At 33.4% G+C, this 14,448-nt stretch overlaps 1 protein-coding gene across 1 annotated transcript; it reads left to right on the forward strand.

Moving 5' to 3' along the window:
* Positions 1-6: 6 nt before the first annotated feature.
* LOC109148868 (protein transport protein Sec24-like At3g07100) lies at positions 7-1,105 on the forward strand. Its single transcript, XM_019296625.1, has 2 exons — positions 7-339; positions 980-1,105. The coding sequence occupies exons 1-2, from the start codon at positions 157-159 to the stop codon at positions 1,094-1,096; spliced, it is 300 nt and encodes a 99-aa protein (XP_019152170.1). The 5' UTR covers positions 7-156; the 3' UTR covers positions 1,097-1,105.
* Positions 1,106-14,448: the final 13,343 nt, after the last annotated feature.

The raw sequence follows: 14,448 nt of genomic DNA on the forward strand, positions 1-14,448 counted from the left end.
TCGCAGCACAGAAATGGCGTTCTCTCTTCTTTTGTTTCTGAGTTTGATTTTCTGTGTTATTGTGATGCTAAGCCCCTACTTGGCTTCCGCGGCGGCGGCGGCGAGCGGGGACAGCGAATTGGTGAGCTGGATGATGCCGGCGGGAGGTGCAGGGGCATGGTGGAGTGCCTGTCGGAGGCGGAGGAGCTGAAGATGGAGAACAAATCGAGCCGGCGCATATTAGCCACCACGTGGTACATCAGCTACGGTGAGATCTCTATCTATCTTGTTGGCCGAATGCTTTCACCTGATATCATCAAGACTTTAATGGGCGATGACTTCGCTGCAGACTTCTCAAAGGTAGAATTCTCCACTATGTTTTCATGTTTCTTGTATGAGCCTAGTGCATTGTAGAAAATAGATGGTATAGGAGGTCTCATGAATTTTGACTTGTCCATTCTGGTCAAATATAATTTTGACTCTATATAAAGATGGGAGTTAGATTAGTGGACAGTATTTGGTCACATTCTCCCAGCTAACAATTCTGGTGGGATTTAATTGCACATTAACAATTATAAAAACAAAAGAATAACCCATTGGTTATAAAAACTAGTTTATCCACTGTACTGAATAGAAAATGCTTTATTTTGTTTTATGTTCAGCTGTAAAGTTTGATAGGATGTGTACTGAATCTTTGACATTTGCTAAATGAGAAAGATTGATTGTAATTGGGTCTCTCAAATAGAATTAATATTTCTTTGCATCTGCAATGGTGTATTTAAAGCTCTATGTTCAACAAGACAACAACATGTGTTGACATAAGAGTTACCATGTGTAGAAGCATCAACTAGAATTTTCCTAGAAACTTCTGGATTTTGAATCTTTGCTAAGGAGTAGGATTTCCTAGCGAGTATACTTCCATAAAGAAAATGTTGGTTATGTTTTGTACTTTGTTAAATATTCTCTGGTTTGTCTATTCTTCTAAATCCCTGATGACCAGGTTTGCATTCGCGAACAAGACAATGAAATGTCAAGAAAGTTAATGGGCTTGCTTAGGAAGTACCATCAAAGTGATCAATCATATTATCAAATTATGTCACCTTGTGAGGCAAGGTGAACAACCCAGAGAAGGTTTTTTCCTACTCTATCATCTAGTTGAGTCCCATGTTTCCAAGCTTTTGTGTTGTGATGCCATTCACTAATTGTTGCTAAGTTGTGGCATAATTTCCATCTTATCAGGGCATTTTTATCTGCCTTTTTCAATTGGCAATCATCACATTCACTAATTGTTGCTAAGTTGTGGCATAATTTCCATCTTATCAGGGCGTTTTTATCTGCCTTTTCAATTGGCAATCATCACAGAGTCAGGTGTTTCGTCCAGTTATGGTCCTTGATCCTTCGCTGAAAAAGAAGTGAAAGTGGGAGTCAATGATGCACTCGGGATCAAAGCCGTGAGGTTCTGCGTCTGTCTGGATGGAAGGAATATTAGGTAGCTATACACTTGCTTTGATGCCTGGAGAACAAACAAGAGTCAAGAAGGGAAAGGGGGGCAAAAGAAAAGTAAAATGACCATCTTTGCCTTTCATAATTCTGTGTTTAAAAATGTTGAGTTATATCTTCTTTTTTTAAAGATTATGTGTATTGCTATATTTGGCACCATTTCTAATGATGTAACACTTCACGATGTTATACTTTTGTTTTTGTTATTGACATTGAATTTTTTAATATAATATATTTTGTAATTATAGTATTGAAGTATTATATTATAAATTTAATACAGGTATGTAATATTTTGATTAATCGATAGATTTTAAAAAAAAAAAATTAAAATTTAGCGACGGGCAAAAATTGTAGTAAATTTGTAGCTAAATACAATAAAGAACGACGAAATTTTTTATTGCTAAATTTAGCGACGGAATTTTCCGTCGTTATTCCCTAACAAATTTGGTCATTCGAACGTCGCGGAAAGGAAATTTGCGACGGATATTTTTAAGTTTAGCGACAGAAAATTCCGTCACTAAATTCCCCACCATTAGTTGGACATACTAAATAATCAATTTTTGGTTCCAATTAAAGTCCAACTAAATAATGAAGATATAATTCCCACCATAGTTGGACATACTAAAAAAAACAAAATACATCTTCCAAAACCAAGTTAGAATTTGGCTCAAAAGATACATTTTAGTATTATTGGAATCCAAAAGATGTATGTCAAATCACGTAACTTACTACAGTTAGTCCGAAGAACCGAGCAAGATTCGTGGATCAATTAATAGAAGTGACTAAATTTTGGGAAGTGACTGAAAAACATGTTTTGCCAATGCAAATCATGAAACTTAGAATTATAATTGAACTAAATTTATAAATTCTAAGAATTGTGATAAAATTATTATCTAATGGGTTAAGGGATTTATTGACATAAAAACTTGCCTGTGGGCTAAAGTTTTAATTCTATTAAATCCAATTAAACCCTTATGATAATATTCTATCTCAATTACTAAAGAGCCAGAAGAATCTAGTGACATAAAACTTGCTTGTGGGCTAAAGTTTTACTCAATTAGATCCAACTGAAAAACGTTATTTATGATGAAACCATTATCAAATGAGTTGAAGAATCAAATGACATAAAACCTGCCTGTAGGCTAAAGTTTTAGTCAATAAGATTCATTGCTATCATTATGATAAAAAACTTAAGAGATCATGTTCCATTTCTTAATCCCTGTGGGCAAATTAAGAAATATGACCTAAATTTACATCATAAAATTAAACTTCATGATAGAATTGGAAATTATTTATAAATAACCATAAAGTAAATAAATTGATTTATTTCTATCGTCACTGATAAAACTACTAAACTACATTCCGATACATAATTGCCTGTGGGCTAAATTATGACCGTAGTCCAGTATTTCATCCTGATTAATTATAAAAATATAACGAAATTGCCTGTGGGCTAAATTTCATCATATTACATACAATTAATCACAAATGATATGTCCAAAACTTTATGTGATCAAAATAAACCACTTAATATATAATTTTAACAGATTAAGGATGTTGTGGCTACTCCCAAACCAAATTAAAATTATAAGATCACTAGACAATTATCAAATCCTTGCATAAACTTTATGTGATTAAAACTTAATAATCTTAGGTAGCTGAACATGCTGTAGCATTTCCTTAATTAACCAAGATTGAAAACTCAAGATATTTCAGTAAATTAAAGATGCTTTGGCTATTCTTTAATAAACCGAAATAAAATCACATTGGCAAGAAATACTTAAAATTTTGACAAATAGATTATACCAGATTGTGATGGGAAAATCTAAATATACTCCAAGGAAAGGCGGTTAGAGACTAAGTCTCACTGAAAACCAATTCCTTAAATAAAGTATCAATTTAAGGAGACTAATGGCACAAGATGTTCTTAATTCATGGCCATTAAAACTAGTATGCCTCACCGATTCATATATACTTAATGTATAACTGTTTGGGGTATAAACCAGTAAACTGTATGGTATACACCAGAAAACTGTGGGGTTCACCTATGATTAAAGCTTAAATGGTGAACTAAAAGTAGCGGACTAAACGTGCTTAAATTCAGGCACTACCGCAACTAAAGTTTATGCATAAGTCCAACTTAAATAGGAACTAATATAATTCCATCTCAAAGTATGCATTGCTAAAGGCATAATAAAATTGCATAATTTAAAACATAATATTATGCTTAGGACGAATATGCATAAAATTAAACATTAAACTCATATATTCTAAATAAAATGCATAACTTAAAGCAAATTTACAATATGAGATTTTAAAGTATAAACTTAATATTCAAACACCGATGAGTCCAAACCAAAAGAGACCCAACATTTTGAATAATAATGTACTGAATATATAGTTTAAAATTTTTAAACTATAAGCCCATGGTAAAATGTTTTAATGCATGAAGATCAAATTCATGAGAAATAACTGAATTTACAAATTCAAACAATATCAAACCAAAAGGATATGCTATCATTTGTAAATGAAAATGTCATAAACCCTAATTGCATAATTAAACTTAATATTATGCACTTAATGTGATCGAATGCATAAAACAATCTAAAGAGTATGAACCAACTAAAGAATATGAATTTAAACTAAATATTCATTTATTCATATACTTAACCAAATATGGGCAATCATAATTCAAAGAACTAAATGAATTATGGAATTAATGGCAAAAGTCATTTGCCTAGAAAATATGTTTTTTTTTTCCAAAATTACTAAATTGATTCAAAATCACTCTCCATAATCCAGTTGATAATATTATTATTATTAATGGCAAAATTGCAAATAATCAAAATAGCAATAAATAGCCATAATAATATTATCACATTAAGTAGGAGACTAAATATGGAAAAACAATGGTTAAAACCTCTAACACTTATAAATGTTTTCAGATAAAATTTTAAAAAATTTAATAAAATTTGAAGTCCGAAAAACATTAATTCAAGAAAACTATTTTCTTAACTGGAATATTGTCACATAAATTTATTTGAAAACAATTCAAGATACATATCTGAATACCATAACAATATTAGTGTCATCATTAATTAATTATTAATAGTAATAAGTAACATTATAATCACTATTAACATTAATAATAATGACAAATCAAAGTATGGTAATGCACCTTTTAATGTTTCCATTTTCCTAAGGGGGCGTTTGGTTCACGGAATCTTAGATTACCCAGGTAATAGGATTACCTCCAGGAAAGTAATGTGAGATGTTGGGAATGTAAGATTACCTTGTGTGTTTGGTTTGGATAGTGTAATATAATATTACCTTGTTTGGTTCAAGGTTATATTTTAGGTTATATGGATCAATTTACAATAATGTCCTCAATAATATATATATATATATATATATATATATATATATGTATGTATATATGTATAATGTGTGTTATTTATTTATATGTATGAATGTAATCGATGCTTAAATATTAAAAAAATTAAATATATAAATATACACATATATATTTGATTATATAAACATATATTAATTATTATTATTATTATTATTATTATTATTATTATTATTATTATTATTATTATTATTATTATATAAGGATTAGTTAACAAGGGCAAAGTTGGAATAATGCAAGGTAATCTAAGATTACCTAAAAAATTGGAGGTAATCACATTACCTTGAAACATTACCGCCACATCAGCTTTCAGGTAATATAACATTACCAGGTAATCTTATAACTTGAACCAAACAAGGTAATATAACATTACCAGACTCAGATTACCTAGATAATCTAAGATGACCTGAACCAAACGCCCCCTAAAGATAAAATATGCAGCTAGTCCAAATTAGCGGTTAACTGTAACTGTAGCACTAATTATCAATAATAACCATAGAAGATAATTAATGGCTAACATTAATGATGCAAACCGCATCTGCCCATTGCGCTAACAACGATGACGATCCACAAGAGAAGAAAAGACTCCAGAATTCTCCCAATCTTCACTATCGGTGTCAATAAACTCGATGCAGCGTCCAATGGTACGTTAAAAAATTTATTGGTAGGACTTAATTACCAACATTAATAGTCATGTAAAATGAAGTGGTAATCATGCCAATGTACCAAATATAGCAGATTACCATTAGATTATAATTATTATGAAAAGTAATAAAATGAGATTAGCCCCTAAACTTAATAACAGTAATTAATAATGCTAATTAATAATAATTACAATAAAGGAAAAATTTTAATTAAGGGATGCCAAATACTAATCTCAATTTTACCACATAATAATTAACCATGACTATTATGATACTTAGGGAGACTAAAGTTAAGGTAATAACCAAATTACCATTATATAGACAATATACCAACTATATTGCTTTTGCCATAAAATTAAAGACTTAATATTATTATTAAGGCCCTGAAAAACTATTGATAGATTAAAAATTTAATCGAACTTAAAAAATAGTTATAGTTCTTAATGGCCAAAATAACAATTAAATCCTTAATGTCTCTAAACAGGCCAAAACGATAATTATAGCACTTAATCACTCAAATTAGGCACATAAACCTCAATGACCCAAGTGAATTATAACATGAATAAAAAATGGTCTAAGTACTGAAATAGACCCAAAACTTAATATTATTACCAACGATGAATACCAAAATATGGTAGTTAGTAATAATTAAAACTTAAGAAACATGTTATAAGGACTTATAATTATTATTAGAATATCAAACAAAATGGTGGGATCCATACTTTAATGACCCTATATAGGTCCCAAATAGCTTGTTCAAAGTAGGTTCTAAAGTCCATAGACACATGAAATTAAAATGTGCTCAAAATTAAGAGGAAACCAAACAAGCTACTTTAGTAGGTCATAATACCTAAAATGACCTAAGGATCCAAAATTGAATGATGTTTAATAGTGAATTTATGAGTTAATAATATGCTAAATCCAACCTTAATGCATACTTTATGAATGTATAACTATAACACTAATTTATGAATATACATAGCATGCTTGGATTTGCATATTAATATATTATTAACCCATATATCGTAAATAAATTGCAATATTTCAGACAATTAAATATAACCTCAATATTAAATTAAAATTCAAATAGCAAATTTAAATCTTAATATTTGCCAAAAGTTGAATAATAATTTAATTATGAATTTAATGTCAAAATTAAGGAAACTAAAGGGCATCAATATTTCAAAATTATACAATTACTTTATATTTACCATTTGCCAAAATAATATACAATATTAATTATGGTAATATAAATATGGCAATTTAAATTAAATAATTACCATGTACCATAATTAATATGTATTATATTAAATGAAGCAAATAAAATATGGTAAATAAAGGAAAAATTTAGAAAGTGGCATACCAGGAACCTGCACACTGCATCAGTTTTCCAAGCCGATCTTTCTTCCTCAGCATGGCCAATAAAACAGTGCCATCTATCCTTGACGAGGAGCGACCAATGCCTGAGTTGGCGCCATCAGTGGGCACGGCGTGCACTACAGAGGCAGGAACCCAACCCAACGGCAAACGTCTCCCAAATTTTTCCGCCGCAGCACCAACAATCGCCGTCGTCCTACATCGCAAAATCCTCGGATTCCTTTTGTTGTCGCCCGTGGCCCGTGAACCAGTCAGCCCCTTCTTCCATAGCATCTCCGGTCGGCGAGCTTCCATGAAACACCCAACGGAATCCGACGCCACTGAAGGAAGAAGAGAGAGAGAGCTGACACCAAGACAGTATTGACGCCTGAATGTGCAGCATCTAATGACTGATTTCCAACGAACACTGCCACGACTCTGTAATTTGTTACCTCGAACCGTATTCCTCCAGCCAAAATTCGATGGCGGTGTATCCCAAAAAGAAACGGCAACAACTTAGCAACAACAATAAATCAAGTCCAGAAGACAATATTTCGAAAAACAACATATACTAAAATCAATGTATATGATATTAATTAATTTTGATTTTAGGCAATACAACCAACTAAGCAGAGATTGATAAAGGCTCTGATACCAAATGTTAGATACATAATAATCTAACTAATATTGAACAATAGTAAACTAGTGATCTGACCTCGTATGAGAGCGGAAGCGTAGCCATGTAGGGATCTCCAGCCATAGTTGATGCTGTTGTGTTGCCTCTTAACGGTAGACTGTTAGCCATGTTTTGCCTCAAACCTGACTCAGAACCCTAGATGGTCTATTGGTGTCTACTGAGCAGTCTGAGTACCGTAACTGAATGTGCTGTCTAATCCGTAAACCTATATCCCATCAATCCAGGTTTATATTAGGCACAGTGTTTGGTTGACTAACAACTACTAGTTATTAAGTCCGAACCAGACCACTTAATAAGCCTAGTCAACTTGCACCACTTAATTAAGGCCCTATTATATAATATATAATATATATTATTAGGGAAAATCTTACATATTAATCACCTCAGCCCAATTATGTACCATGCTAAGATTAGCAAAAGACAAGTCCAATACTTTTAAATTTGAGAGACTAGATAACCAATCAAGGCTGTCAGCTTTGAGAGCCTCGTCTATCAAACGTAAAGTATGCAAATGTGAAAGGTTTCCAAGTTGATGGGGGATGATTCCTTCAAAGCTTGTGAAAGATAGATCAATATATTGCAAATTTACCAAAGATCCAATGAAATTGGGGATGTGAGACTCACTGAAATTGATACCTCTAAGATTGAGGTAACGTAATTGTTTCACTTCAAGCAAACAAGAACTAAGTTTACCTCTTGGAAGATTATCCTCAAGATTAGTTGATAGATGGAGTTCAATGACATGACCGGTTACATTATCACACACAATTCCTTCCCATTCCTTCCCATTTAGTGCAACAATCAGCTCTATCCTTAGAATTTTTGACTCCTCCTTGAAGCACAATAGCGCCTGTTTCTCCTCTTCCTTGCAAATCCCAGTATTGTTGCTTCCGCTACAAATGCACAACCCCGTAACTAGAAAGATGAGGAAGGTGACGAGGAAGTGATCAATTTGAGATAAAGATGTCCCCATGATGAGAAAACTTTTAACAGTTTCAAAAGGGAAAATATATGTTTAGTTGGTTTTATCTTGAAGGCTTGAACGATAATTGTATATATATACACATGCTATGACATTAGTCGTCAACACCGATTAGGTTGCAATATTTTCCTGGAAGCATCACCGAAAATGATAGCAAAAAATTAAAATTTTTAAAAAATTGGATTATTTGGCCCACAACGCATTTTAGTTGACTCGTCTTATTTTTATTCAAAGTCTTCAGGAAAGCTCCCATTATCATTTAGGCAATTTATATCGTGCACCACAGCGCACATAGTAATGTGTGTCCAGACACAAAACGCGGGCGTTTCATGTTAATGTCATACTAACGTCACTTTGTCCATCCGAACAGACCAAACCCCATTATGTGTGTTCAGTTAAAAATTTATGTGTATTGTGTTATGAGTTTACGTGCATTTAGTTGAGAGTTTATGTGTATTATTTTAACCAAACTCCATTATGTGTATTCAGTCAAAAGTTTATGTGTATTGTGTAATGAGTTTATGTGTATTCAGTAAGAGTTTATGTGTATTATGTTAACCAAATCCTATTATGTGTATTCAGTTAAAAGTTTATGTGTATTATGTATTATGTAGATTATGTGTATTCTGTTATGAATTTTGTGTATTCTGTTATGAGTTTATGTGCATTCGAAACAGATGATTTTTTTTTAACAACTTGACAAAACGACGTCGTTTTGGGAGGCGCAAAGTGCACAGTGCTATGTGCGCCCTAGTGCACAGTATCACGATTGTATCATTTGTTATATCACCAATACAAAACAAAAATGTCACTGTAATTTATAGGACGGGTACGTCATAAATTATATTAGTGTTAAATAAATTATAACTATATTTCAAATGATTACATTTACAATAATAAATAGAAATGTATATATCATTCAATCAATTTAAATTTCTATTTCAAACTAGCACATTTACAATTTACAATTTACAATAATATATATATATAGGAGGATGTTCAAGTGAGAACGAGTTGTCCAGGAAAGAACTAAGAATCACTCACAGTCGTTCACGTGTTCAAATCTAACGGATCAGAAACACTGATTTTTTTTGAGAAATTTGTAAACAATGCCCCTCTATAATTGACCAATTATCAATGTCGCCCTTGAATTATGAATGGTGTAAATGTTGCCCCTCAATTATCAAAATGGTGCACATATAGCCCCTCCCGTAACGGACCTGTGAGTCAACGTTAGTCTACACCGTTTAGTTGGGGGTAATTAAGTAATTTACTTTTTTTTCCTTTTTCTTTTTATATTTTCCATTTCCCCTCCTCATACCATCGCCATTGAAGGGAGCGTCGTTTTACCTTTTCTCTTTAAGTATGAGTGGAACCGTCACCCACTTCACCAACTCACTTTCGCCATTTTTTTTTCTATGTAAATTCCTCTCATACGCCACAAGTAATTGAAACGTTTTTCGTTGTTCGTATACTCTTTGGTGGATTTTGAAACCGTAATGGCAGCGGAGTAGATTCGCAGCAGAAAGCTCATTGTGGAGATATGTAATGCGAAGAATTTGATGCCTAAGGATGGGTAGGGCACCGCCGGTGCCTATGTTCTGGTGGATTTCGACGGCCAGCGACAGCGGACGGCGACTAAGTTTCGGGATCTGAACCCGCAGTGGGAAGAGCGACGACTAAGTTTCGGGATCTGAACCCGCAGTGGGAGGATTAAGATCGCCCGGAGTAGTTTTGTGCAGGAGGGATCGGAGGCGTTGGTTTACTATTCTCACATATTCGCGCATCGTTTTCTCACAGATTAAGGGCGAGATCGGCGTTAAGGTTTGGTACGTGGACGAGGAAGCGGTGCCGCCGCCTCCGGAAGATAAGACGAAGGCGCCGGCGGAGGAAAAGTCGCCGGAAAAGGTGGAAGAGGGGAGTCCACCGGCCGCGGACGGCGATAAGAAAGAACAGACCAGGAAGATCAGGAAAAGAAGCAGGAAATTTAGGAATTGAAGAAGAAGGAAGATTAGCTGCCAGAGGATCGGGAAAAAGTAAGAGGAAGCTACTCCTCCTCCTCCATAGCCATCGGCTGCTCAAACCTCCGCTTCGACATCGGGACCTGCCGGTTCTTCAATCAGCGATGGTCTCAAATGAGGATGGGAAAGGGAAAATATAAAAAGAAAAAGGAAAAAATAAGTAAATTACTTAATTACCCCAACTAAACAGTGTAGACTAACGTGGACTCACAGGCCTGTTACGGGAGGGGCTATATGTGCACCATTTTTATAATTGAGGGGCAACATTTACACCATTCATAATTCATGGGCGACATTGATAATTGGTCAATTATAGAAGGGCATTTTTTACAATTTTCCATTTTTTTTTTTTTAAACATGGTGCCATTTTAGTAAATAATTGAACATTGAAGTGCAAGTAATAGTTTTATATAGTGCACCAAAGTGCAAGTAAAATGTATTAAAAATGCAAATACAATGTACTCCGTATTAATAGTACAATAAATAATGTACGTTGAGAATCAATATTAAGTATCCCTCCAGCCGATAGCTAGAAGACTAATCTCCCGTCCCTACGGTCAGCGCACTAAGCGGTAGGGGACTGGCCAAATGTTTTGCTTTATTCACATAGGTGGGGATCGAAACGTTATCATTAGGTGCACTAATTAATATTAAACATGCACTATTAAGTGAAAATGGTTGCACTTTGAAGTGATTTTACTTGCATACTTGCACCAGTTAGTCAGTTACTTGCACTTTTCACACATTTTACTTGCACCAAAATTCGAGTTATATACGAAAATGCCACCACATTTTTTTTAAAATTACATATAATCTATTAAATCTGGACATATGGACAATTGCGATTGGTTCTTAGTTCTTTCCTGAACATTCGTTAGCGCATATATATATTTTAGGACTACGGTTTACCTTGCAATGTGGACCTGCAAGGTGAACCTAGTCCATGGTATAACAAGTGGCTAAATCATATTCCTTTTCATATTGATATTTTGCTCGGTTATTCCCTGTTCTTCTTGTATTCAAATAAATATATAGCTGCTTCTGAGTTGTGAGATGAGTCAATTTTCAAAGCTCTCATCAATTCTTTGATTTGCATGTCGTAGGTGGAGATGAGTTAGGAGGGTTTTCTTAAAGTTGGGAGGGAAATCTTCTTTCGTCTTCCAAGTTTATCGAGAGAGATAGAAAGGAAGAATGATTTTGATGAGGGTGAGTTTTAGTACTATAGCATGCTCGCACTCTTTGGCTCTGTTTATTAGAGTATTTCAAGGATGGACTCAAAAAGGAGTGAATCTTGAATGCAAGTTAATTAATAAGAAATCTGACTAAGATAAACTATTAAATTGGACCAATGCCAGAAACTATGCCAGAATTAAAATATGAAAGAACAAGAAATAAGAAATGCACCAAACACCAAGATAGTGGATTTAAAAGTATTTTTAGTCGTCAAAGAACGCATTAAGTCATATGATAGTTATAAGTCTTTAGTCTTCATTCTCATCAAGTCTTTTACCAATTGTTTAATGAATCTTCATCCACCACACGACTTCTTGTTTTGGTTCGCCAGCACTTACAAATATATGAACATGACATTTAAGAAAATTTTCATTTATGAATATATAATTGAATATGACATGGAAAAATTCCTTACTTTCTACACCAGCCATTTGCTTATTTAGCTTTTAGATCAGTCTCACTAAACTTTCATTGGTATTGTTTATTGTGGTTAATATTTCTTGCCTACTAGAGCATTGACTCAACCACGAGCTGAGACATAGGGTCTCTGATAATGGGGTATGTTTGCTTCATCCTGAGCACCGAAGAAGATCTGAACATTGATATGCTTCATCCTGAGCACCGAAGAAGAAGATCTGAACATTGATATGCAATTCAGATTAATGGAGATATTGTCTATGGACAGAAGAGCCGCAATAGAGTCAGATTTGGGTAGCAAGATCATTAACAATATCAAATAAGATTCAGGTTCTCCAAACGAATTCAGCTTCAATCTTGAAAAATAGTCAGAGATTCAAGTTTCGTGTAGCATTAAAAATTTGTTTCAATGTCTGATTGTAAGAATTGTTTTATCATTCTATCGATCTTATTGTAAACTTTTTATCATATGATTAATGAATTAGCTCTTTTATTTAAAAAAAAATAGAAATAAAAATATATACAGGAAAGCAAAAATAATCCAATTTGAATTACGTACTGAACCTGGATTTGGAGACGAACATTTCATACAAGATTTTATTAATTCTGACTCACCTCCTTTACTATAAAACTGTGAACCATCAATTTGGAACCGAATTGAAGCGGGTCGCGTAAGTGGTCACCTCATTAATTAGTTGACATGCAAGCTAAGGTACTTAACAGGAGCGTAACAGTCACCGTAATTTCTAATCCATGTGTCCCATCCCTGAAATACTCATCCCTGAAATACTCTAAGAGCATCCACATTGGTTGGGGAGAATGTGAAGATAATGTAAGAGTGATTAGGAAAGAGAATGTAGGAGGGGAGAGAAAAAAAAAAAGAAAAAAACAAAACAAAAAAAAAAATTAAAATAAAAAAAATAAAGTAATCTGACGCGTCAGGCGCGCCTGACGCGCCACCGGACGCGTGCAGTGCACGCGCCCGGCTTTCCTCTTGGACTGCGCGAGACGCGCAGTCCGTGCGTTGGCTGCATTACTTTCCATTTTTTTTTCTGACATTATGTTTGAACTTGCAGGATAAATATTTCAACAAATAACCCCACCCTACATTTGTTATTATCCCCACCCAAGATAATTCATCTGACATTATCTCCCTAATATCCACTGATGTGGATGCTCTAATAAACAGAGGGTGCGAGCATCTTTCTCCTTGCGAGCTTTGAAAGAAGAGCAGCTGCGCTGCCTGATAAAACCCTAATCGGGGTAATATCCTTTAGGTTTGGGCTGTTCTGTATGGTCTTCGGGCCAATCATTTGGGCTTATATAGTTCCGACTTACAGACCCGAACCCAAATACAATTTGACCTAACGATTAACAAACAAATACACACGCAGTAGTATAGATATAGATAATAGATACAAATATATTTATCAATTAATCACCCATCTGAAAGAAAGAAAAGAAAATGTCATATTATACATGAATTATTACACATATAATAATTTAGTGTCTTATACTAGATAAGAAATTAAATATTTATAAATGCACTTATATTAAACAAATAAATAAAATTCACATCAAGAAGAGTTTGGTTGCATTGGAACTACTAATATTTCAAAGCTAGCAAAGAAATAAAAATTATAAAATATAATTTATATATATTCACGTGATAAATTATAGAAAGGTTATACATACCCATCATATTAAAATCCTAATTGGATTAAAGTTGGCTTATCATACTAAAATACTAAAATTCTAACTGGTTTAAGATTAACTTATGGTTTCCCAATCATACTAAAATCGTTAAACATAATAACTAGCTAATACTATATAAACCATTCATCATTCTATAATTTTCTTCATCATTCTATAATCTTCTTTCATCATTCTATCATTCTACAAGCTATTTAGATATTATTAATCATGTTTACCAAGTTTGCTATATTGGTTTGGTTGTATTGTCTTCTTCTACAAGCATCAACTTTATATTATGTATATTATTTCAAAAATGGCAACTATAGAATCCTATTCCGGTTTATGAGTTTCATTACAACTTCTCAGCTTATCCTGATTATCCTTTACTCTTTGTTCAATCTCTTTCTTGAATGGATCTACAATGAATCCATTGATGATGATGATTTCATTGATGATGATGATTATGAATTCATTGATGATGATGATGATGACGACGACGATGATGATAGCAG

Source organism: Ipomoea nil, unplaced genomic scaffold (genome assembly GCF_001879475.1).
Source record: "Ipomoea nil cultivar Tokyo-kokei standard unplaced genomic scaffold, Asagao_1.1 scaffold2144, whole genome shotgun sequence".
Taxonomy (NCBI): domain Eukaryota; kingdom Viridiplantae; phylum Streptophyta; class Magnoliopsida; order Solanales; family Convolvulaceae; genus Ipomoea; species Ipomoea nil.